The sequence below is a fragment of the Thermobia domestica genome, chromosome 9 (genome assembly GCF_964235325.1).
Source record: "Thermobia domestica chromosome 9, izTheDome1.hap1.1, whole genome shotgun sequence".
Classification (NCBI taxonomy): Eukaryota; Metazoa; Arthropoda; class Insecta; order Zygentoma; family Lepismatidae; genus Thermobia; species Thermobia domestica.
The window spans coordinates 228,784,155-228,810,596 of NC_137462.1; the positions used below are offsets into that span (position 1 = coordinate 228,784,155).

General features: G+C 35.7%; 1 protein-coding gene across 1 annotated transcript in view; it reads left to right on the forward strand.

The window, feature by feature from the left end:
- Positions 1-26,442, forward strand: part of LOC145660613 (adhesion G protein-coupled receptor L3-like) — an 880,165-nt gene that overhangs the window by 534,591 nt on the left and 319,132 nt on the right. The window contains exons 6-8 of the mRNA XM_081725881.1: positions 8,544-8,672; positions 11,388-11,632; positions 13,399-13,625. Coding sequence (XP_081582007.1) covers positions 8,544-8,672; positions 11,388-11,632; positions 13,399-13,625 — 601 coding nt within the window. The remainder of the gene's footprint in view (positions 1-8,543; positions 8,673-11,387; positions 11,633-13,398; positions 13,626-26,442) is intronic.

Here is a 26,442-nt window from a genome sequence, read left to right on the forward strand (position 1 = left end):
TCACGGTGGGTGGTGGGTCACGGTGGGTGGTTGGTCACTGTGGGTCACATGCTGTTGACCCACGACCCACTGACCCACTCAGAAAAGTTGACCCACTTGACCCACTGACCCACCGACCCACTGACCCACTCCATCTCTGATGTCAACGTATTATTATTATAATTATTCAACCTTAAATATTAAAATCACTAAGAATTCTGGTACCTAAATTTTGAGAAAATATGTGTTAGTCCAGGACGCAGATCTAATGTATATTTCCTAAAATAATTTTAACTTGAGAAAAGTATCTTCTACTAAATTTCAATCACATAGTTCAAGGTACACCATTAACCGGATGACGTCTAACGCCTAAATACTCTTATGTACCATCTAAGATGCTTAAAATTAATAAAATAGCGTTCTAAGTTTAAATCTACAATATTTAGTTTCTAAATTTTGAGAAATGGTATGATGGACCAGGTGGCACTTCATCCAAATATACATTCAGTATTATCTTCCAGGGATCTAACATTCAGTCTACCATAAGCTATAATACCGTTCCAAATTAGTGAGGACTCATAACGTACTCCTTCCAAATATTATTTGTGTCTATTTTATTTACCCTTGAAAGAAAAAAGATCAAGCACCCGATTTACAGAGTTATATGCTGAAGTCCTATAGAACAATTAATAATTTTTAATTTTATTTTACAATTCTTACTTTCAACTGGTGGACCATAGTACCCCTATGAAATTTTGCAAAGGATGCATCAAGATATTCTTTTTTTTTTTTTTTTTTGAACGAAAATGAAACCCTATACACATCTATATAATTATACATATTAAAACCACATCTTAGAGAATAAATTACGTCACAAATATCCCAAATTAAATATTTAGTATTTTTTTTACCCGTGAAAAGGGGCACACCAATCACCGAAATCTTATCCTAGAGAACATTCACCAATTTTAGGTTTTGACAATTTCGAAAATTTAAAGTGGTCGAATACAGTCGTCCCAAAGTTTAAGAGGTGATACCCATGCCTTATGAAAGCGAATTAACTCGGGCATTATAACACCATATGTTGTAATAAAACATAATCAAAAACATAGTATCACATGGTAAGACGTATTGTTTGCGTATATATATGGCAATTTTGTACCCACGGAAAGGGAAAAAGAGGACCAATATAATTTATGAAGTATATACTCAAGCCCTAAGAAGCATTTACCAAATTTTATTTTATGAATATTTCATATTTAAGGGGATATTAATGTACCTCATCGTAAATTTAAGAGGGCTGCAGCATTGTACGTATGTCCTATGAAAGAGAATGATCCCTTGTACCTATATAAGAATATAACGTGAGATAACCTAATAAAAGAAGATAAATTATGTCAAGACCTTTGAAATTTGAGATTTTTACAATGTTTACTCATAAATAAAACGATATGGACCACCTAAATTACAGAAAGACATATCTCGGTCTTACATTACGAACCAAATTTTTAGGTTTGACAATTTTCCAAAATTTTGAGAAGTTGTACTCTGCACTCGTCCCTAAAATTTAAGAGTGGGTCAATATAGCCTTTGCCAAAATTTGCACGAATAGCCCTATGTACCCCTTTACCATTTAATCCTGGACCAGGGACAATGCCACCTATACCATTGACGCGGTGGCACAAAATCTGGCCAACGGGTAAGTACACTACTTAGACTTGCTTAGGTTACAAAATAAACAATTATTTACATGTTTGTTATTTCCCTAACATTATCAAAAACATGGTATCATATGGTAAGACGTATTGTTTGCGTATATATTTGGCAATTTTGTACCCACGGAAAGGGAAAAGGAGGTATACGGACAAAATCTCGCGGCCGAAACATCGCCGCCCAAAATCTCGCCGGCCAAAACCTCGCCGCCCAAAACCTCGCGGGCCAAATCTCGCCGGGCCAAAACCTCGCGGGACAAAATCTCGCCGCGAATGAAACTTTTCTTTAAAATTTACCCAATGTGTTTCCTAACATGCAATTCCACATTACAAATAATAATAATAATAATAATAATAATAATAATAATAATAATAATAATAATAATAATAATAATAATAATAATAATAATAATATACAAAACATCGTATGCGTGGGCTTTCTCGGGTTATTCACGTTTCCTCCCACTTTCTTTATTCGATCATTTCCTTCATCCTGGTCATCTACGTCTCCTTTAACCTATAGGACATAATCAAGGGACGTCGTAAAAACTCATATATTATTTCATACTTTCATAAATATTATTAGATTTTTGTTAAAATTTTAAGCTTTTGGATGTTCCAAAGTTCACGAAACTAACCTCGTTAGTTGTCATTACTTTCCTTTCTTTCCCTATAACCAGTTTAAAAACATCCTGTCACCCTATCTTCACATTGAAATCCTCTAATACAGAAATAGAATTTTCACATGTTATCGTGGGACTTGGTCAAATACCCGTGATACTTCTTCTGAAACAGCGTCTTTTATACCGTCATCCTTATCATCTGTTGGAACATTTACATTTTGGTCAGGCGAGATTTTGGGTATGGCGATATTTTGGGGCGCGAGGTTTTGGCCCGCCAGGTTTTGGGTGGCGACGTTTTGGGCGGCGAGGTTTTGGCCAGGCGGGGTTTTGGCCCGGCGAGATTTTGTCCCGCGAGGTTATGGCCAGGCGAGGTTTCGGCCTGGCGAGATTTTGGGCCGTGAGGTTTTGGGCGGCGAGGTTTTGGCCAGGCGAGGTTTTGGTCCGCGAGGTTGTCGCCGCGAGGTTTTGTACCCAAACCGGAAAAGGAGGACCAATATAATTTATGAAGTATATACTCAAGCCCTAAGAAGCATTTACCAAATTTTATTTTATGAATATTTCATATTTAAGGGGATATTAATTAGGAATGGCCAGACGGATCCGGATCCTATAATTTCGGATCTTGGATCCGGATCCGAAGTTTTGGATCTTGAATCCGGATCCGGAATTTCGGATCTTGGATCCGGATCCGGATATTCGGTTCCTGGATCCACACCCGAAATTTCGAAGTTCAAATTCGGACTCCTGATTTGAATATATTAGGCCTTAGATTGAGACCCAGAACTAAAATATCCATATGTATACATTTTACTAGGTGAATTTTACCTAACTCAGTGGGAAGACAATTCAATTTAAATCTCATTTTCACATTTTTCGGGGTTAGACCACTGTTTCGCACACCCCATCATTTAGTCTTTAGTATATCTTTAAACGTACTACAAAGTATGCCACTTTCATCTCAAATCAGTAGTTGTATAGATCTGCCTTTTGTTATATATTAATCGAGTTAGGATTAAAACTCGATTGTTTGTGAGACCTATGATAATATTTTAAGAATGAGTTATAACGTTGAAAAGCTGCATAGTAATGCTGCATATTTTCTTTGTGCCACATTGGAATTTAATGTAGTCTATCTTATACAGTCGGCTCTTATGATTAATTCAATGATCTGAACTCCTGCAGCATTACGCTAAAATCATGGATGTCTTTGAATTTTCGTCATTATTTCTATTTTTTTTATTACGAGCTAAATAAATATCATAAGCGGCATTTTACACACCGTAATACATATAGACGCAGATCAGTCAGTTGATTGCTTAAATTTTATAGCAAAGCTATTACATTTCTACGACACTGGCGGTCTTAGGACAAAATCCATGGCTTTCCCATAAAATCTTAAATCTCTCTATATAAAAAGGGCAAAGTCCTGAGTGAGTGAGTGACAGATCACCGTACAGGCCAAATCGCTTAAGTTACAAACTTGAAATTTGGGCAGGCTTTGTGACGTAGGATACCACTAAGGAATGACTTTGGGAAATTCGACGAGGAAGGAGGGAAATGGGGTGGAAAATATTGATGATTCTTGACGTTAGATATTTCAAATTTGGTATTTGGGTTTCTCATTGAAAATAATTTGATACTTGTTTAAGTGCTTTTTGATATTTAAATTAGAAGGGGCAGGGAAGATGTAGAAAGCAATAATTGCAATTATTGCAATTAGTATAATAATGTGCCTATATCTCGGAAACGTAAAGGGTTAGAAACATGGAATTTGGTATTTGGACTTCTCACTTAAAATAATTAGATACGTATTTCAACGTTTTTTTGATATGTGGCCCAGAAGGGAAGAAAAAGAGGGAGAAGAAAATTAAGTGGGGATTACAATTATTGTATTAATATGTTCAATCCTTTAAGGTTAGAGACTTGAGATTTGGTATTTGCATTTCTCATTAAAAATAATTTGAAATGTGTTTCAGTGTTTTTTGACGTTTTAGTAAAAAGGAAAAGAAAAGAGATGGAAGGGGAAAGAGGGTGGGGATTGTAATTATTATAATAACATGTCGATATCTGGGAACCTCTGAAGGTTAGGGGCATAGAATTTGGTATTTGGACTTTACATTTGAAATAATTAGGTATGTACTTAAGCGTTTTTTGATGTATGTCTTAGAGGGGAAGAAAAGACTTTTATATCTCGGAATCCTGAAATGTTAGAGAAATGAAACTTATTTGAACAAAAATTCGTTAATGAAATGAAATCCTTGAGTTTTACGTCCCACGCTTATGCCGGTTAGGCTAAAGGAGACGGTGATTATGAGAATTAAATGAAATGAAGAAAGTGGGAGGAAACGGGAAAACCCCGAGAAAACCCACGAGCACGGTGTTTGTCCATTACAAATTCCACACGGCGCGAGCTGGGATCGACCCAGGGACCCCAAGCACCGGAGGTGAACGCTCTACCACTGAGCCACCGCATTGATCAATTTATTTTATTTACCAGTAACTACCATTACTGTAAAATTATCGAAACAGATGAACAAAAGTATAATAATCTTTACGTGACAATTTTGGATTTGGAAAATGAAATTCACTCTTTAAACATATAGTCTCTACTTCAACTATAGGAAATTGCTTTAAGAAGTCCTTTTCCACTCTTAATAAATGTATAAAATTCCTTGAAAGTAAATTTCAAATTTTCCCTGATACAGTCCCTGTCATATCTCTAAAATTTTCTAAACAGGTGAACAAAATATATTAATCGTTGATACATGGTGAAAGGTAACAGTTTTGAGCTTACAGAATGACAGTTACTTTTCAATCTATTCTTCGAACTAGATACAAATTTGAAAAAAAAAAAAACGGTTATAAAGGGGCTGGTGAGAAGTTTGCACCCGTCACCGGCTTTAATCAAAATAACATCAATTTTTCCGGCCAGGCCAATGAAAAGCCGGCTAGTTTACAGCCCTATGTATGAATATGTGACATTCGCAATTCATATACTAGTATCTCTTTTGTATCAGCTGTTTTGGTTATTAGTTATTAGATTTAATTTTATTGTGTGTGCTTTAATTCTGTACATATCCTACAAATTCTGAATGAATTGCATATCATGACTTCTGTAAATAACTTACAAAAAAAATTGCCCAGCCTTGAACTGAGGAAAAACTTACAATTAAGGCTTAGACAAAACAAGCAAAGTGCAATTCAGGAGAGTGTTCGAAAAAAAAAACGGTTTAAGTTTACAGGACACCTTATGGCAGTAATGTTGTATGCACTAGGTACATTTCCACAATTTATTTGAAATTTTCCTAGATAAATTGTGAATAAAGAGTGTTCAATGTACATTTTTTAAATAATATTAATCTCTGCTACGAACTCTCTTCAGTCTACACTGAAGAGGAATTCGGATCACTGTCAGGGACTAAGTTTGCTAGAATGAATTGTTCATAAAAATCTAGAAAAAAATATTTAGTGAATCTACAAAGCTTCTGAAATTAATATTAACTGTACCTATGGTGTCAGTAAAGAAGAAAATTTCTTTTTCACATGAGAAAGAATTCACACTTTCAAGGAATTGAATGTCCCAAGAAAAGTTATCACCATTGGTTATGCTTTCCATCGAAAAAGGCCTGACAATAAGAATACTAGAGTTCAACTAGCATGTATTAGGCAGATTTGTTCCAATCAAAGAGAGAAGAATGAACTTACTAATTAAACAAGGTGATTAATCGGATTAAACGTTCTGCATTTTTTATTTTTTAAAAACAGAACTTAATTTAATTTAACATGTCACATAGCATTTGCATCTAAAGTTATGATTAGTCAATGAGTCCACTTTATATCTTCTGTCTCCGATCGTTCGTACTGCAACACCCGAAACCACAAACCACCGGCCGCCACTGCCGAAGCACCTGATAGGTGGTAACAGATTATTACGTATGTGATCAATCAGTGAAAAATTTCTTCGAAATATTCATACAATGTATATGAAAGTTAAAACTTAACTGGAAAATTTCAAGAATGTACAGAACCACCCGAAACGAAGCTCTTGGATGTGCAGATTTCTCTCGTGTTTTTCTTTATTTTGCTTCCAAAAGAGGGTGTGTGATATTTTGAAGTAAAAATACTACATACAATTTTGCTAGTTATTTGTGTATAATTTTTTAAAAGTACTTATTGTATATAAGAGGTTAAAATATTATTACATATATTGGTTAATCCTTTGGAATTCATAATGTAAATATGTTAAGAATTTTTAAAAAAATATTTTTAAAATTCATGGTTTATTTTCGAGGTTTCATATTATTATCTGCATCAACCACTATTTAAATGAGTTTTTGTAGTAGTAGTTGTTGTTGTTGTAGAGAAGCGAAACAAAGTCTGCTTTATCAGTTTAAAGCAAAATTTTCAAAAAAGACCAAAATATCACAAGCAAAAAGCGAAGCAGAAAAAACCGAGTTCTTTTTAAAAAAGCCGGGTTTTTTTCCGAGCCCTTGCATCTCTACTCTCGACAGTTTTACTCAATCAAATTTGGAGTAATTGTGACATATTAAGGCACGAAAACCAAATATCAACAGAATGAAGAGAACGCAAGGCTGTCACACGATCGGATACCAAAAGTGTCTTATAATCTTATTTTAAGCATAGGAATGAAAATCACTTTGTCAACAATTTCGAAAATTTTGCTGATTGGGAACACCCGAATTTTCTGACACGGAGTTTCGAATCCGGATCCAAGATCCGGTTTTTCAGGTCGGGATCCAAGATCCGAAATTTCGGATCCGGACTTTCGGATCCGGATCCAAGATTCGGTTTCTCGAATCCGGATCCACGATCCGAAATTTCGGATCCAGATCCAAGATCCGGTTTTTCGGATCCGGATCCAAGATCCGTTTTTTCTGTTCGATTCCGAGATCCGTTTTTTCGGATCCGGATCCAAGATCCGTTTTTCCGAATCCGGATCCAAGATCCGTTTTTTTGGATCCGGATCCAAGATTCGGATTTTCGGATCCGGATCCAAGATGCGAAATTTCGGATCCGGATCCAGTGTCCGGGTATCCGGATCCAAAAATATCCGGATCTGGCCATCCCTAATATTAATGTACCTCATCGTAAATTTAAGAGGGCTGCAGCATTGTACGTATGTCCTATGAAACAGAATGATCCCTTGTACCTATATAAGAATATAACGTGAGATAACCTAATGAGAAAAGATAAATTACGTCAAGACCTCTGAAATTTGAGATTTTTACAATGTTTACTCATAGATAAAACGAGATGGACCACCTAAATTACAGAAACACATATTTCGGTCTTACATTACGAACCAAATTTTTAGGTTTGACAATTTTCCAAAATTTTGAGAAGTTGTACTCTGCACTCGTCCCTAAAATTTAAGAGTGGGTCAATGTAGTCATTGCCAAAATTTGCACGAATAGCCCTATGTACCCCTTTACCATTTAATCCTGGACCAGGGACATTGCCACCTATACCAGGGACGGGGTGGCACAAAATCTGGCCAACGGGTAAGTACACTATTTAGACTTGCTTAGGTTACAAAATAAACAATTATTTACATGTTTATTATTTCCCTGTTATTTACTATTACAAATAACAATTTTAAATCTGTTTTAAAAAATACATCGAGTATTTAATGAAGATGCTGCTTTTCTCTAGGACGTAGTTCTCTGTGCATTATTTTGGGAAATATTTTTTCTATAGCCTAGAAAGGTTAATGTCGGCTGATTTACGTATTAAAATTCTTGATTTACTACAGTTTGGCAAAATGAAGTCTTCTGTTGTTTCTCTATATATGTTGCATGTTACAAATACTACTAATAGTATTTCGGCTCTGGAAGTAATAACTGATCTATAAAAATAAGGTGTGCAACTTGAATTTTCTGTGCAAATTGGAATAATCACACTTGAATGGAAAAAAGAAAACTTTAAACATATTTTTCAGAAGCCCTCAAAAAATCGGGAATCCTCGACGTTTGTCGGGTTTCCTCAATTTATGAGCAACCTTGCGTAAGTGGTTTATTATTATTATTATTATTATTATTATTATTATTATTATTATTATTATTATTATTATTATTACTATTATTATTATTATTATTATGTAGTTGAAGATTCACATGCTGAGAACTTGACTATCCGCAAAGAGAATTTCTCTTTATATTTTGTATTTTCATAATTTGTTTTCTCAGAAATTATTTCGATTCATATTTAGCTCCATGTGACGGATACTCATGTCCTACTTACGCAATATGTAATGATCTAAGCAATGTCACGGACCCTAAGGCGGATTGTGAGTGTACTATGGGATACATCATGAAGACAGATGGCACAGCGTGCATTCGTAAGTAAAACATAAATGTTTGCTGTTTTATGAATGTCAATAGCACAAATTAAGACCTAGAATAAAAGTAGTGTTAAAGGAACAATTCTCTGAAGAATACACGTGTTATCTGGTATTCTTTTGGAGTCATTGCCAACTATAAAACTGTTGTTCTGTAGCTGCAACTCAAGAACAAGTAACACACGACGATGCCAAACCTTAAAATTTAACGATAAGTGTTTCCTGTAAAAGTTGTTTCTTTTTCAATTGTCCTTCCAAAGAAATCGAAATTGATACCACTTTCAATTTGAAATTTTAGAGTTAATGCCCGTAATGGTATTCCTGCCACGCCACTGGATATGGAAGCATCACCATTTGATTCTTTACATACGATTTCATGTTTCAATCTTTTGTTTAAATGTCTAAGTGCAATATCAGCTGAGAAAAATGCCTGGGACGGGTGGTCTGATACACCCTGTATATACTGTACGTATATATATATATATATATATATATATATATATATATAAAATGATTCATCAGCTTCTTCTCCCGACCACAAATTCTTGAGAAACTAACCCCATCCAATGGGGTGATTGGGAAACCTAAGAGAAAGTACACGCTATGTTGCATCGAAATCGAATTTTTGATGTAAAGTGTTCTTAGTGACATATTATTTCAATAATGAAACTTTGAGAACTTACATTTTTTATCAACTTATCCTTGATCGTTTTCAACTGCAAGCATTGCAGATGATTGGGATACTCTAAAGAAACTAAGCACTATGTTTTATCGAATTGAAATTGTGTGGCATAGTTCCTATTGGAAAATGATTGCCCATATGTGAAATCTTGCAGCGTGGGTGAATTTTATTCCCTTTTACTCCCGTTTCTTTGGAAAGATATTTGCAATATGAAAAATATATTATTTTCAAAGATTGGAGGAAGGCATATATACCAATCTGGAGACAAAACGAGAAAAGATGATATAAAAATCTCGAAGGAAAGATAGAGAGACAAAAATATGATATTTTACATTCGCGCTGCACCAGAGATGAAAATAACAGGTTCTGACAAGTAAAGGGAAGATGTAGAAGAGGTGGAAGAAGTATTTGCAGATATTGCTCAATGAAGAAAATCCGAGGGAAACTTGCAAAAATCTATCCACGAATCAAAGATTTGTTCAGATAACAAACTTCCTATAAGTAAAAAAGTTTGTAAACAGAACGCTGCAGCCTAGCTGTTGCGCACCTAATCCTACATTTCCCCACTCCCTTCTCCGCGACGATGATGTTTTGCAGTGTTGCAATCTGCAGGGAGCGGAATGGTCTGAGGATTTTTTACAACATTTGAGTGTAGATGCTGTATATTGACTGTGCCAGTTCGTACCAATGAAAAAATAATAACAAAAAGAGAAATTTTCCTTTCAGAAGGCGTGAAGGGATCGCCCCGTCGGAAAGCGTCACTGCTTACAGTGTATCCATGAGGTAGTCTGCACGGGCCCGGCTCGTGAATTAATAATATGAGGCCCGACCCGAGTTAGAAATATGTTTTAGCATTTAGGCCCGACCCCATGTGATAATCAAATGAGCCCGAAATAAGCCCGAATTACAAAAACTTAACGATTAAGGCAAAATTGTATTTTTTATTTGCAACAATTAGATGTTTAATTTTGCAGTTTAAAAGCTTTTATGATTCAGAAACAACAACAAAAAAAAAATAAATAAATAAATAAAGGTTATCTTGTACATTTAGTTAACTATGAATTCTCTTTAAAAAATCATTATATAAATCCTCATATAATATAAACTGGCATTGTCTTGAAGAAAAAACCAAGACACGTTGTTCCCAATGCTCTTGTTCCTTTAATTCATTGTAAGATGCAGTATTTTCACTCAGACAAGCTAAGGATATTTATTTCTGTTACTTTAGTTTTTTTCTCTATTACACAGTTTTTCTCTCAATTGCACAGTGATTTTAAGTGTGGGCGTTTTAAGTTACAAATTTAGGTGTACGTTAAAAGTTCTCCAGAAAATATCGTTGTATTATGCCCGAAAAGGTTCCAAGAAATATGATTGGTTATTTAAAAATTTACGGCCCGGGCCCTGCCCTAGGCCCGAGCTCGTGAAGACCACTACCATGAGGTTGCTTACCTAATAAAAAAAGTAAGATTCGGACTTTAAACATTTTAGTAGGTGATATTTGTTGTAACATAAGTTTGCTGAGTTAGTATCACTGGAACTTTCAAAGCCAGACCAGTTGATGGAAGAGTAGTGGGGAGGATGGCGGAATACGAAGTGCTCCGCAGCGTTCTGCGCATCTTGGTTTGAAACTTGTCGAGTTATAGTAAATGATAGAGATCTCTGTCCTGTTGGGGGGCGCGGTGGCTCAGTGGTAGAGCGTTCATCTCCGGTACTTGGGGTCCCTGGTTCGATCACAGCTCGCGCCGTGTGGACTTTGTGGTGGAAAAAACACCGTGCTCGTGGGTTTTCTCGGGGTTCTCCCGTTTCCTCCTACTTTCTTCATTTCACTCATTTCTCATAGTCATGGTCTCCTTTAGCCTAACTGGCATAATCGTGGGACGTAAAATTCGAAGATTTTATTTCATTTTTTTCTCTGTCCGGTTACAATATAAAATTATAATTATCAGTATCTCCCTATTTGAAAATGTATTTTAGACGCTATGCGTCGACAATGTAAGTTGATAGATGTTTTAAAAAATCCATTCTATTTACAGGTCCTCCACCTACAACTCCAACGCGCCGACCCATTCCAACATTGCCTCCAGAGCAAAAAATTGTAGCATCGGTTGTAACCAAAACAGCTAGTACAATTCTTCTTGTATTCGTTAGCCTCACACTATTTCTTTTTCTGGTATTTGGAATTTTCAGTCCGGATAGAGTAATACAGATGAATATGGAAATAGCATTGCTCGCTGCTCACGTGCTTCTCTTATTACCAGCAGACGTTTACCAATACAAGGTAAGTTACAGCTCTGTGGATAATTAACTTATGTATCAGGTTGTAAAGAAAGTTCTTGCGGTTTTCAACCTTCAATTTCAAAAGAGCATATCTCAGTTCAAACAAACCTTTATTAATCGAAATAAAAACCTTGACAATCAATAGACTTTTGCCAATGAGAAACAAGTGTGTTAATGCCTGTAGCTCAGAATTCTGGAGTTCTGGACACGACGAAGTCGTTGAAGGTCGCTTCGTCATCGTCTCGGCTTTTGAAATATTCCTCGCGGAGGAAATTGTCGAGATAATTGAAAAAGTGGTAGTCTGTGTGCGAGAGGTCCGGTGAGTATGGTGGATGAGGCAGAGTTTCGTAGCCCAATATGTTCAACTTTTGCAGCGTCTGTTGTGCAACATGCGAAAGAGAGTTGTCTTAGAGCATGATTGGTCCCTTTCTGTTGACCAATGCCGGGCACATACGTCGAAGCTTCTGGTGCATTTCGTCGATTTGTTGGCAGTACTTCTCTGCCGTAATCGTTTCGCCCGGATTCAGGAAGCTCTGATGGATTAGACCGGCTGCAGACCACCAAACAGTCACCATGACCTTTTGTGGTTGGAGTTTCGGCTTTGGGAACTGATGAGGAGCTTTGCCGACGTCCAATCACTGCGCCGAACGTCGCCGGTTGTCCTAAGGGATCCACTTCTGATCACACGTCACAATCCTGTCGAGAAACGGGTCGTTTCTGTAGCGCAGAAGAGAAGACGACACGTGAGAACGACGATTTCGATGATTTTCGGTCAATTCGTGCGGCATCCATTTGTCGTGTTTTTTGACTTCCCAATCTTTTGCAGGTGGTTGGAAATTGTCATAGACGTTACATCCAAGTCTTCAGCAAACTCTCGAACAGTTGTGAGTGGATTGGCTTCAACTAAGGCTCTCAGTTGGTCGTTCTCAACAGCGGATGGCCGACCACTGCGCTCGTCATCTTCCAGGCTCTGGTCACCGCTGCGGAATTTCTTGAAACACCATTGTGCCGCACGCTCGTTAGTGGTTCCTGGGCCAAACGCATCGTTGATATCACGAGGTGTCTGGACAGCTTTTCGGCCTAGCTTGAACTGGAACAAGAAAATCGTGCGAATTTGCCTCTTGTTCATGCTATCATTGAAGACCTGAAAAAAGTAAAACATAAAAAGTTAAAACAAAAGCAATGCAACGAATAGATAGAGCGAAAAACATGCTTTAAACTTATATATATATATATATATATATATATATATATATATATATAATCACAATATAATGACATTTGAGTTGAAAACACATAATTGAAAACAAGTAACAAAAACCGCAAGAACTTTCTTTACAACATAATAATAACATAGTTAAACACATCTTTCATAATATCTGCAACAAGCATATTCCGATCCTCCAAGGACTCAGGGGATCGTTCACGTTACGCTTCTCTGAACTTTGAAGCTATTTTAAATACACCGTCATTTCACAAAAGCATTTTAGTTTTCCCCACTTTAGAATCACAGGACGAGCTATAATACAACCAAGAAATGCTGTGAAAAATCTTACAAAATAAAAAATATTGAATATTGTGCACAGGTTGTGCAATCAATTACTACTTTAATCAGAAACATAGCGATTACATAATATAGCAGGTATCTAGTTTACAAATATTTTGCAACTCTAATTATTTAAAAAGTGAAATAACTTTTAAAAAATCGATTAGTACGAAGTTTATTAATCTTGATAATTTTACATGTATTTTTGTATTTCTTTTCAGACTTTGTGTCGTATTGTTGGCATCCTCTTACATTTTTTCTTCACTGTGGTATTTATGTTCTTATTTCTTGAAGCACTACATATGTATGCAATGGTGGCGTATGTTGTACGCAAAGATGGTATGTTTTCCCGTTTTCAGAATGTTGTCGTAGGATGGGGTATTCCACTTTTTCTTATTTTATTCACAACATGTTTTGAATACAAAACCTATGGCTCCGGAGGCTACATGTAAGTGAAATTATCTATAAAATTTTTAAGCTTATTATTTATGGTTTTAAAATAAAGAATTAGAAATAAATGCTTGCCTTCTTTACCAATAACAACGTTTTTACCAATAACAAATTTCTGCATGGTAGAATATATTAAACTGAAAATAAATGTTTTCACTTGTAATGCGAATAATTTTCTGGTGCTGTACAATTCATATTCTCCAAGTTTTCTTTAGATGTTATTTACTCAATAATTATTTTAATATTATCATTCACTTCCACTTATCACTACCTCACTGCCATTATCTAAGGGAAGGGGAAGGTTATAATTGGCATGCCGAAGAATCACACTAAACACACCCACACACATATACACACACACTCGTACACACTAAGCATTATGTGGTATAGCATAAAAAATACTGGTTTAGGAAGGCCAGAAATATGACGTTAAAAGTCGATGCACTCACTATACGTCATGTGCGTCATATGGTTGTAGAAAGTCACATTCTTTTCAGTTTTCGATAGTTATATGAAATTAAAATATTCGTGAAGTTAGCCAACAGATAGAAGGAAGTACCAATCTCCACTTCACTACCGCCCATGAACAGTTATGGTTGGACAGGTGGCGTTCGTTAGACTGAGGGATGCATGAACAAATTACCGGCTCCCAGGCACCATTGTTTGTGGCTTTCAAGACCGCAGTTGTTACCTCTTAGCCAAGTAAATTGGAAATTTACCGGAAAATTTAGTTCTTCCATCGGAAGCAGAATCACGGATCACCAAACTGAAGTCACGTGCGTTAATAATGCGACTAAGCAGGAACTCAATAATTTTCTTTTTTTTAAAAAAAAAAAAAAAAAAAGCTAAAGAGCAACAGCTCAAAACGATAAACTAATTTGCTCGGATTTTAGGTAAGGTTAAGTACATGTAAAGCATCAGGGAAATAAGTTGATTTGAACTTGCATGATAGTTGTTTCTTAACCCTCGGACTACTAAAGGTGTGTACTTTGTGCCCACCTCAGTATTTTTGTTAATTACTTTTCTAATCGTTTCTATAAAGTTGTAAGATAATATGCTATTCCTCAAAATGTTTTCCTAAAGCATAGAAGTAGTATGTCCCCGTTATAGCGAGGCGAGTCAGCAAACATTTTTGGGACGTCATAGTTCAAAGATCAATGCCCTTGGCCCGGAGTCAATGCCCTACGAATACCTAGGAATAACACCTAAATTTTGGCAGAGGAACCTTTGCCCACCCCTAAATTTTGGCAGAGTATGTAGACCAACCCCCTTAAATTTTGGAAATTGCCAAATCTAAATATTTGGTATGGTAGTCCAGGACTAGAGTATGTACCTCTATAAGTTTTGGAGGTACCTCTCGTTTCCTTTCACTGGTAAAAAATTGCAAAAAATTTAATTTCAGAGGTCTTTTGTCCAATTTATTCCCTTTCATGAAGTCTTATTACCTTATATGCTTATATGGGTATGTACAGGGGTTCATTCCCTTTTATAAGACATAGATACATTAGTGCACCCCTTTGAAAGTTTGGAAGGGGTACATTGGTCCACCCCTTAAATTTTGAACTGGCCAAATTTAAGAATTTGGTATAATAGTACAGGACCCCAATACGTATCACTATAAATTTGGGATGTCGATCTCTTTCACTTTTATCGCTAAAAATTGCCAAAATATATGTAAACAACCAGTACGTTGTACCACCGGTTTTTAACCTAATTTATCCCCTTTTGATGAGGTTGTTATACCTTATATGGTTATCTGTTTCATAGGACATGGGTACATTGGTGCACCCCTTTAAAATTTTGAGAGAGATACCTTGCCCACCCCTTAGATTTTTGAAATTCTCGAATTTAAAAATTTGGTATAATATTATAGACCCCCAATATGTATCACTATAAATTTGGGTGGTCCATCTCATTTCCTTTCATTGTTAAAAAAATTACTAAAGACTCAAATTTCGGAAGTTTTTGACCTAATTTATCCCCTTTGTGGAGGTCCTATTACCTTATATGGTTATATGGATGTGCACAAGATTCCATTCTCTTCCAAAAGACGTGGATAGATTGGTGCATCTTTCTTAAAATTTGGGAGGGGTACATTGGCCCACCACTTAAATTTTGGAAATTGTCGAATTTAAAAAAGTGGTATAGTATTGTAGGGCACCAATATGTATCACTATAAATTTGGGTGGTCCTTCTCCTTTCCTTTCATTGTTAAAAAATTGCAATAATCCAATTTCGGAGGTTGTTGACCCAATTTATTTCCATTGATGAGATCTTATTACTTTATATGATTATATGGGCATGTACAGGGGCCATTCTCTTTTATAAAACGCAGGTACATTTTTGCAGCCGTTTCAAAATTTGGGAAGGGTACCTTGGTCTACCCATCAAATTTTGGAAATTGGCGAATTTAAAAATTAGTTATAATAGTATATGACCTTAATACATGGTATATAAATTTTGGTGGTCCATCTCGTTCCCTTCTACGGTTAAAAACTGCCAAAAATTAGTACGATCACGTGTTGGGTTATTGCCACAATTTATTTCCATTGATGAGGTCTTATTACTTTATATGATTATATGGACATATACAGGGATCCATTCTCTTTTATAAGACAAAGGTACATTTTTGCACCCCTTTTAAGATTTAGAAGGTGTATATTGGCCTTCCCCTTAAATTTTAGAAATTGCTCAATTTGAAATTTTGGTATAATAGTCTAGAACACTAATAAATACCATTATAAATTTTGGTAGTTTATCTCGTTCCCTATCATGGATAAATTTTATCAAAAATGTAAATTTCGGAAGTTATTGACCCAATTTATTCCCTTTCATATCGATTTAACTCGATATATGGATACTACAAGGGCTCATTTCTTTTGTAGTGCACGCTTCCCTTTTTAAGTTTTGTTGGGGTACATAGGACCACTCCTTAAATTTGGGAATTACCAAACAATAAAATTCGGTGAACGATCTCTAGGTCTCATTCAAATTTTGGTGTTTATCTTGTTCCCTATTATGGTTATAAAAATTGCCAATTTTCAAATTTGAAAAGTTATTGACCTATTTTATCTTCTTTGATACGCTTTTATTACCTTATATTAAATGAATGAGTACAGGACTCATTACCTTTCATAACACAGGCATATTTGTGCTCCAATCTTAAATTTTCCGAGGTGTACTTTCTTATCCCATCTTTGGTAAATAATAGTCAAATATTAGTGTAGTCAGGTGGTCAGTTACTAACCTATTTTATCTTCTTTGCTGGAATTTTATTATCGTATAAAGTTATATAGGGGTCCATGACATTGGTACATTGATGCTTTCCTCTTAAACTTTGGAAGGACTACATAGAATCACTCTGCTTAAATTTGAGAATTGTGAAAACGAAATTACGTTATATACAATTCTGTACATTTCATTGGTCTTGATTATTTCTGCCTATAGGTAAAATAAATACCAAAATATAAACGTAAGCAGCAAGTTGTACCACGTGGAAAGTGTTCAATTTATGTTAATGACCTCCATGAAATCTGATTCGTTATACGAATATATGGTACTGTAAAGGGATTCATTTCCTTTAATGCTCATTTTCAAAATTTGTTGAAGTACATATAGTCAAGTCAATGTACGTAAAAAAGACACTTTACCTTGAACAAATTGCAATAGAAATGAAACATGCGACAAAATGATGCTGAGCACATTCCAAATACACCTGAAAAAGTCCTCAAGAATATTCAATCTGGAAAGTCGTTAAATCCAATATGGCTGTCGTTGGTAGTCATTTACGGTAGACATAATAACAAACGGAGTAATTATGTGACTTTGTAACAATTGTACAGGCTCAACATCCCTGAAAAACTGTTCACCATTATATCTCCTTTCGAATGAGGCATTGAACGTACCTCTAATGTACACTGTGTCTGAAAAGTCCCCTGATATAGGGTAACTGTTGTTATCAGAGTTACAACAAAATATAAGAGCGGAACCCGTGTTGAAAATATAATGTTTTCAATCTAAAATGAAGCATTTCTTAAATCGAATGAGTCGTTTGGCTATACACTCTTTATGGTCCCGATGTTAAATGAAAATGCACCGTTGTCATTTACCGGGAAATGGGTAAATTTTGTAAGATTGTGCGAATGGAGGCATGTTTGAAATGGGGGCTGGCCATCGACAAAGTTAGTGTAAAACACATTAACTTCATTCATTTATATTGTGGTTCCCGGTAAATGTCAACGTTGCGTTTTCATTTAACATTGGATATATAAAGAGTGTATATCCCAAACGGCTACTTATCCGATTTAAAAATATCCTTCACTCTAGATTGGAAACATCATATTTGGAGACTGTTTCCCCTCTTATATTTTGTTGTAACTCGGATAATAACAGTTACCCTATGTTAGGGGACGTGTGAGATACCCTGTTACCCTTATTCATTATCTACACATAGTAGGCCCTTTGTGCTCCTTGTAAGTGTAAATGTAACTCTGTGGTTATTATTTTCAAATGGCTGAATGGTTAAATACTGAACTATAACTGATTATTTTAATTTTATTTATCTCAGAAGAAATACCAAGAAATTCAGAAAGCGAGGAATGATGTGCAGCAGCACTGACAGCCAAGCCTGGAAGAAAGGTACATCAGGAACACAGAAGGAAATATGTAAATTTCAGTCAAATCGAAAAGAATACGCAATCAAGAATACCGTCCAATGAAGAGACATCTGCAAGTATTCTGTGCTCAAATTCGCCAGCATTTCATTTTGCTTTTAACTGTTTGTTTTGTGGTGAGACTGACAGATATGGCGGTAAGTGGAAGAATCACTGTCTAATTCCACTACAAGCTAATACTTTCCAAGAAAAAAATATTGAAATTATGTGAAGAACGCAATAATGATTGGGCCATGACTGTAAAAGTTGTATTGAATATGCCAGAGATTTGTTTACGAAAGACGCAGTGTACCACACTACTTGCAGTGTAAATTTTAGAAGAGGAAACTGGATTCCAGGAAAGATGAGGAAGCAGATGTCATCATATGAATACGAAGTGAAGAAAAAAGGCAGGCCCATCCAGACTAAAAGAGAGGATTGTTTTCTTATGAGTAGTTGAGTATTTGGGAATGAGGGATGAATAGCAGGGAACGAATCATTATAACTGAAATAAATGATAATGTAAGTTGTTACTTTCAAAGAGACACCTGCTAGAATCCTTCAAGACTTTTATGAGGAGAACATCAGAAAAAGTACTGTGGAAAAGCACTTGAGATTAATCCATACTGCAGCGAAGTTAATAAAAATGTGCAATAAAGACCATGGAAACATCAAAATACCGTAGTACAGTACTACCTTTCCACTAATCGGTGCAATCTTGAAAGTGCTATGTCATTTTTCCTGAGGTTTTAAGAGTGTTTCTGAAAGTGATCGTTACAGTTGGATACATTGAAACCAAAATCGCTTCCTTGGGTCAGTGTATGATCCACTTAGCTCGCCAAGAATGTAAGCTCCAATACGGGTTGGTTTGTGCTTGCAAATACACCATGTTTTTGGTTTCTGCTTTTAATTGGACACCCTATACCGTTGGGTATTAGATTCATATTCTGATATGAAGGATATTTTCTGATGTTCTCATAGAAGTCTTGAACGATTCTGGCAGATGTCTCTTTGACAATAACAACTCTACCTTACCATTTATTTCAGTTATAGTAATTTCTTCCCCTAATATTTTCAATATCTGACAGAGTACATTTGCTCTTCTGAATGGCACAACACCTGTTTCATAACCTTTACTAAATCACATATGGTAACCTGCTATCATCGTTCATTCCCAATGATAATGTGATACAGGGTGTCTCAAAACTAACACTGTTATCTGAGTTACAACAAAATGTAAGAGGGGAAACCGTCTCCAAATAAGATGTTTCAATCTAAAGTGAAGGATATTTTTAAATCGGACGAGCCGTTTGGGTTATACATTCTTTATACGCCCAATGTTAAATGAAAACGCAAGATTGACATTTACCGCGACCAACAACATAAATGAATGGAGTTACAGTCTTTTACACTAACTTGTCGATGGCCAGCCCCCACTTCAAACATACCACCATTCATCATACTCATAAAATTTATCCGTCTCCCGGGAAATGGCAACGTTGCATTTTCATTTAACATTGGACGTATAAAGAGTATACAGCACAAACGGTTCGTCCGATTTAAAATATTGCTTCACTTTAGATTAAAACATCATATTTGGAGACAGTTTCACCTCTAGCATTTTGCTCTAACTCTGGTAATAACAGTTACCTTATATCAGGGGACTTTTCAGACACACTGTACATTAGAGGTATGTTCAATGCCTCATTCGAGAGGAGATATAATGGTGAACAACTTTCTTCAGATATGTTGAGCCTGTAAAATTGTCACATAATTACTTCGTTTGTTATTATGTCTGCCCTAAATGACCACCAACAGCTGCTATATTGGATTTAACGACCTTCCAGATTGAATATTCTTGAGGACTTTTTCAGGTGTATTTGGAATGTGCTCAACATCATTTTGGCGCACGTTTCATTTCTATTGCAATTTGTTCAAGTTCAATCCTTATCTTGACTGGACTATAAGACCACTTCTTAAGGCTAGGAGTTACCAAATAACAAAACTCGGTAAACTGTTCTAGACCACAGTTGGTACTGCTTATTTCCTTCTAAGGTAAACAATTTGCTGACGTTATTGACCTAATTGATATTCTTACATGAGATCTAACTGTAACATATAATTATATGGTTAGGTACATGGATAATTCTAAGATATTAATGCACTATGGCGGAGATACTATTCTTTAACTTTTGGAATTGTGATAAACAAAATTTGGGGCAGATTGAATGATGTGGTTAATGTTCAATACTAAGTTGATAAGAAACTCAATCATTCTTGAATACTTTGCCCTTTATTCACAACTCATAATTTAAGATCATTAATGGAAAGTTATCTTTATTGAAATCTGATTGAAACCGATGACTAAATAACTGATCATTGTCACTTGCAAAAGAAATCCTCGGGTGGAGAAGCTATTGAAGCCCTAACAGCAAATATTTAATAATAATAGAAATAAATAAAATAGGGAACAGAAAATAAATAAATGTATATAAAGAATAAAGAATGGAGAACGAATATATCTCCCGAATGATAGACTCCATTTTATATCACTATGGAAACGAATTATAATTTGGGGTCTATCCTATGTTTTTAAATTCATTATCGACAGTTGTTGCTCAAATGTGGGCTCAACATATATTTACTAGTTATCAAGATGGATTATCATTGCCACAAAATGGCAATACCGAAATAATTTAAAATTTCGGAATAATTTAGAATTTCGAATGAGTAGTTGTATAGCCGAAACCTACTCATGGCTGAGAAAATACGCATGGGCGTCAACCCATGTATCAGCTTTACGTTTATGCTGATTCTCTACGTGTAAGTCACATACAACTGTTTCCAATATGCTTACTCTCGTATATCTTCATGTATAAACAATCTAGTATATTATTCTACTTATAACAGGTGCATTAATTCCCAGTTTAGCCAGCTAGCATCAGTTTCCTGAAAGAAACATGTAACACGCTACACTTACATTCAAATGGAACAAACGTTATGATGGTGTACATGACGATGAAATACATTTATGGACACGAGAACATACGAAATTACTAATAAAACGCAAGAAACCAGAAACTCCCTATACGCACCATTTACCAACATGCACCCATTCACTCACTCGGATATACATGCACAATTTTTTGCAGAAATTTAAACTAACCTACAAAGCTTTTGGCAGGCCAATGTAATAGAAGAATAATTGGGAAACTGTGCTGAAGCTAAATCAATCTGTACAATAATATTTAATATTTTGCTTGTTGCCCAATGCTTACTTGAAATCTTCAAATTGCAATTTTGAATTAGCAGCCGAAACTTGTGAAGGGAGACAAGGAGACATAAAATTCCCAAATTACTGAAATTTAGAGGCTACATCGTTCCTAATAACGCTGAACTTAATTGCATGTAATATCAGGGACTAAATCTACTTAATGCCCAAACCAATAGCTAGGCTGCCCATTGCAGTGTAATCAAAGTTTAGCTACGAGAAATACTTTGTTTTTGATTTCACTTTCGAAATTATACAAGCACTGGAATTAGTCGGTACGTATTACGGTTAAGTAACACTTATTATATTAGCTTTTACCTTATATCAGTTGTAGCTGGAAGAGAAATCTTGGTTTTTACACAAATTGTTAACCGGCTTATAAATAAAGGACACGCCTCCTTCCTTCAAACATCATCACAGTACATCGAATACATCCGCGTTTTCATGAGCAATACATGATGACTATTTTCATGTCAAAATAGTCCCATGGTCCGTTCAAGATTTTCCAATGTTTTCAATTTATAAGAAGGAATTAAATCACGTAATAATTAATTTAGACGCATTAGAAAATTTTTGTAGATATTAGCCCAAAACATTTTCATTCTGTTTCATATGCATACAAACAAATTTTTACTTACGCTGTAATAACTTCATGGCGCTTCAACCTTAGCAACCAACAGATGTCGACACACATACGATTTAAACAGAATATATAATAATAATAAACATAAACAAGTCATATAATAAACAAGCGTTAGCAATTATTGTAGTAGAAATCGCATGGTAAACAGGGGCGGATCTAGGGGGACGATCGCCCCTTAGAAGAGAAAACTTGCTTATTTTATATATAAATAAAACCCAGAGTTCGGAGTGCTCAAAAGTAGCTCTAAGTAGAGTATTATAACTCACCACCCCCAGAAGTGCGTCCTGCATCCGCCCCTGATGGTAAGCATATATCTATATGGATATATGATGCAAAGAACTGTATTGTTTGTGCCTCAACTAATATCGATCGTTTTAGATTATTTTTGCAAACTAACCCACTATGAATTTACCATATATATATATAAAGTGCCGCCCCTCCCCATAAAGGAGAAGTTTGAAAAATGCTAGGAGACGTACTGTTCATTTTCAATAAAGAGTTAATATACTGAATTTCGGCTTATAAGATACTCAATTATTTTTCGCAGAAATTCGGATCCCCACTACACCTTAGGATATTATTAATGAAAGCAATATGATAACATTCAAGTTTGAATTAAGGCATAACTATATACCAAAATTCATTTCATTTGACTGTAATTTAGCCGTAATGATTAGGCACACACAGTTACTTCATTTTTAAATAATAATTTATATATTACCGTGATTCAAAAATATATTTTTCCTGTAGGTAGCTTCTCTAAAAGCTCATAGTCTCGTAGTACTGCGTAAGTCATATTGCTATTATTACAATTAGAAACATCAATATCCAAAAATGCCTCCAGTTCTTTTTCCACCTAGAGGTACTCATCTCAGGTAAGTAAACAGAAACAAATGGAAAGGAGAAATGAAGACCTTCAAAGTAAAACGTAGACAAATTCACCAGTGTTGAGAGGCATATTTTTAAATCACGCTCGACCCTACTCATAGGAGCTAAATATGCGGTTCTGGTTAGTTGCACTTATCAGTGTCTCGCCACTTAGTATATACTGTATAAATACAGCAGAAATCAAATAATTGCTGCTGGTTGTCTTCGTGGCCGTGTGTACTAGCGCAAAGTGCTTGTAATTATAATTGCTTTTGGCGTGAGTTCAAACCCGGGACAGGAATTTTTTGCTATTTTTATAAAACAAATAATACTCAAAAATGTGATTTACTTACGTTACGTGTGCAGTTTTGCTATACTATTACACTATATAAGAAGAAGAAGAAGAAGTAGTAGTAGGAACGGATTAGAAGCCCCGCAGGACTCGTTTTGTTCCAGCTTGACTGCCATGGTAAAATTTAACCTCAACTGCTTCTTCAATTTTCTTCTTCAACTCCAACAAGGTGACAATTTTCTTCTATTACAACTATAATACACAACACATACACCAGTAGGTTTGGACTAGGCCCGCACCCAGCCACAGAGGTTTAGAGGAGCCATGAATGTGTTAGAGGGGACAAGTGATTAAAATTCTCCTACTCACATCTAAATTGTGTTTTCTGTTTTGAGGTCTAAAGGTACCACGAAAAGTCTAGGGACAAGACCCCCTAACCTCCCTCTGGTTGTAGGCCTCGTTCGGACAATCGCAAACTGCAAATAATCAGAAACGTGTTTCTAGTTTCTATGCCTAGGGTCGAGTGTTAAAAGAAACATCTGTTCAGAAGATGCTGTCTACAATGCAGTGAACAAAGTGGGTCGGTGCGTGGTGGGTCGCAGTAGGTCATGGTTAGTGGTGGGTCGCAGTGGGCCATGGTGCGTGGTGGGTCGCAGTGGTGCACATGCTGTTGACCCACGACCCACTGACACTCAGAAAACTCGACCCACTTGACCCACAGACCAACTCCACGTCTGATTGACACTTTTCAGAATATCCCTACATGTGTTGGAAAAGTTTCAAACAATGTGTAGTTGTTCCGTTTCAGGTTAAGGTATTATGAGTCTGCTGCTTGAGTTTTGAATGAAATTACGATTCCCCATGTTTTTCTTCTACATAGTTTTTGTGAAAACACGTTAAAGAGCAATAGGAAATACAACTGTTTTTCGATTTGGATTGGTTTGGGGTAACAGCTCGAAAATGAAATTTTTACGTTTAATGTCCAACAATTATGCCCGTTAGGTTGAGGAAGACTATGATTGAAGCAAGTGAATTATGATGGACGAATTGGTGGAATGAGAAAATGAGTGTGTCCCGAGAAAACCCACGAGCACGATGTTGACCGTCTCAAGCATACTTGCCTTGGGAACGAACCAGTCACACCTCCACCAGATAGTTCAGTAGGCGGGGTCTCAGTTTCGATTCCCGGTAGGAGAGTTTTGAAATATTGCATGTCCTGCGTTTGTGTCCCTGTCGTTCAAGATTACTGCAAATAACTGTAAAACGAGAATAACCGAATATAATAGAAATAACTTTCGGAGATACTTTCAGCCTTTTTTAAAATTTAAACTTGAATTCTCTTGACTATAGTATTTTATCATGACCGAAATCAGTGTTTCATCGTTAATAAAATATTGGAATCGTAAACGTTTGCTATTTGCTACATAGACGAGTGTTTCTTGACTCTTACTTAAAAGAGCTGTCCTAGGGTACTGGCTTGAGCATTCGTTTCGTGAGTTAGGGGTCGACTGTTGGATTACCTCCGAAGATATTCAGAAAAAATTATAATCTAGATAATGATATTTCTGGTGTATAATAACACGAAAAATAATCAATTTCTCTCGTCTGTTACAAGTGACAATTGAAACAACTTCATTCACAGGGGAAAAATTAACAACATGAAATCACACTCTACAATCTCGATTCCTACTCTCTGTAAACTTCGCGTGTTTCGTAAACAATTTATGAATAAAAAAGGGTCATTCTTCAGGCCTAGTATGAGTCATAAATTTGCCTGAAATGTCATTGTGGAATTGTTCCTAAGTTCTGTCACTCTTACTACAAATAATGATATTTTCGTTCTTCATTTTCAACACGTTCCATATATTCGTTCAACCAAAATTGGTAAACAGGAACTCTTGTGTTTTTATATCTTTATGTTTATTTTGTTAAAATATCATTATAACGCAGACATAATCCAATGTCTTTTACCCAAAGAAAGGGTATTATTATCTATCGTGATGAAGACAAATCCTACTTAGTTTTTGTTAACGCATCCGAAGGTTCGATTTTCATATTGTTCAGTAGCTGTCACCTTCGTTTCCTCGCTATTTTCTTTCCAAATTTTCTCTTATAAGGCAATTCATCCTTATAGAGGCTCCAAAAATTTCTTTTCGTTTTTCTTAACTTCAGTATGGTTATTTGGATTGGAATAGGACGTAATATTGAGGTCTCAAATATTCAGTAATAATAATAATAATAATAATAATAATAATAATAATAATAATAATATAGAAGACAAATTCCATATGAAGATACACTGTATTAAAATCTGTAAAATCGCCCCGTAGCTTTAGGCAAAAATTACAAAATAGTCGAGATCGGAGAGAAGTGAGGACCATCAGGACGTACCCTCTGCATACGTCCCTAGAACTTGCTAAATGTTAAAACTGAAAGCTTCCATGCAAATTACATGAAGGAAGTAGGGATACTGAACTCAGAAGAGCCGTAATAAAATTTGTTTTTAAGTATTGGTTATGCCGGCTAACCTACAGAAGACGCCGATAATGAGAATGAAAAAATGTTGGAATAAAGAAAGTGAGAGGAAGCGGAATCCGGAGAAAACCTACACACACCGTGTTTGTTTAGCAGAATGCCCACTAGGTGGGAGCTGGGTTAACGGGGTGAACCATTAAATTAACAAGGCTTCAGTAATAATAATAATAATAATAATAATAATAATAATAATAATAATAATAATAATAATAATAAATAATGGTATTAAAAGTTTTAAAGTTGCCCTAAAATTTGGCAAAATGTAGGGGTTTCGGGGAGAGGTTCCGTACCTTCAAGAGACACCTCTGCAACTACCCAAATTTAAACGAAAGCTTCCCACGAAAGTTTCATGTCGAAAGTATTCCACTGTACGTTTTAAGGAAAATAACTAATAAAAATAACTGTAATAATAAACTAACTTGTAGAATATGCAGAAGAAACTATAAAAGCTTTACTAGCGGAATATATACACAGACCTCACACCCTTGGTTCACAAGTTTGTTCTCCACACGAAACTACAGATATGATATATTTAATTCTCATACTCTGCATTTG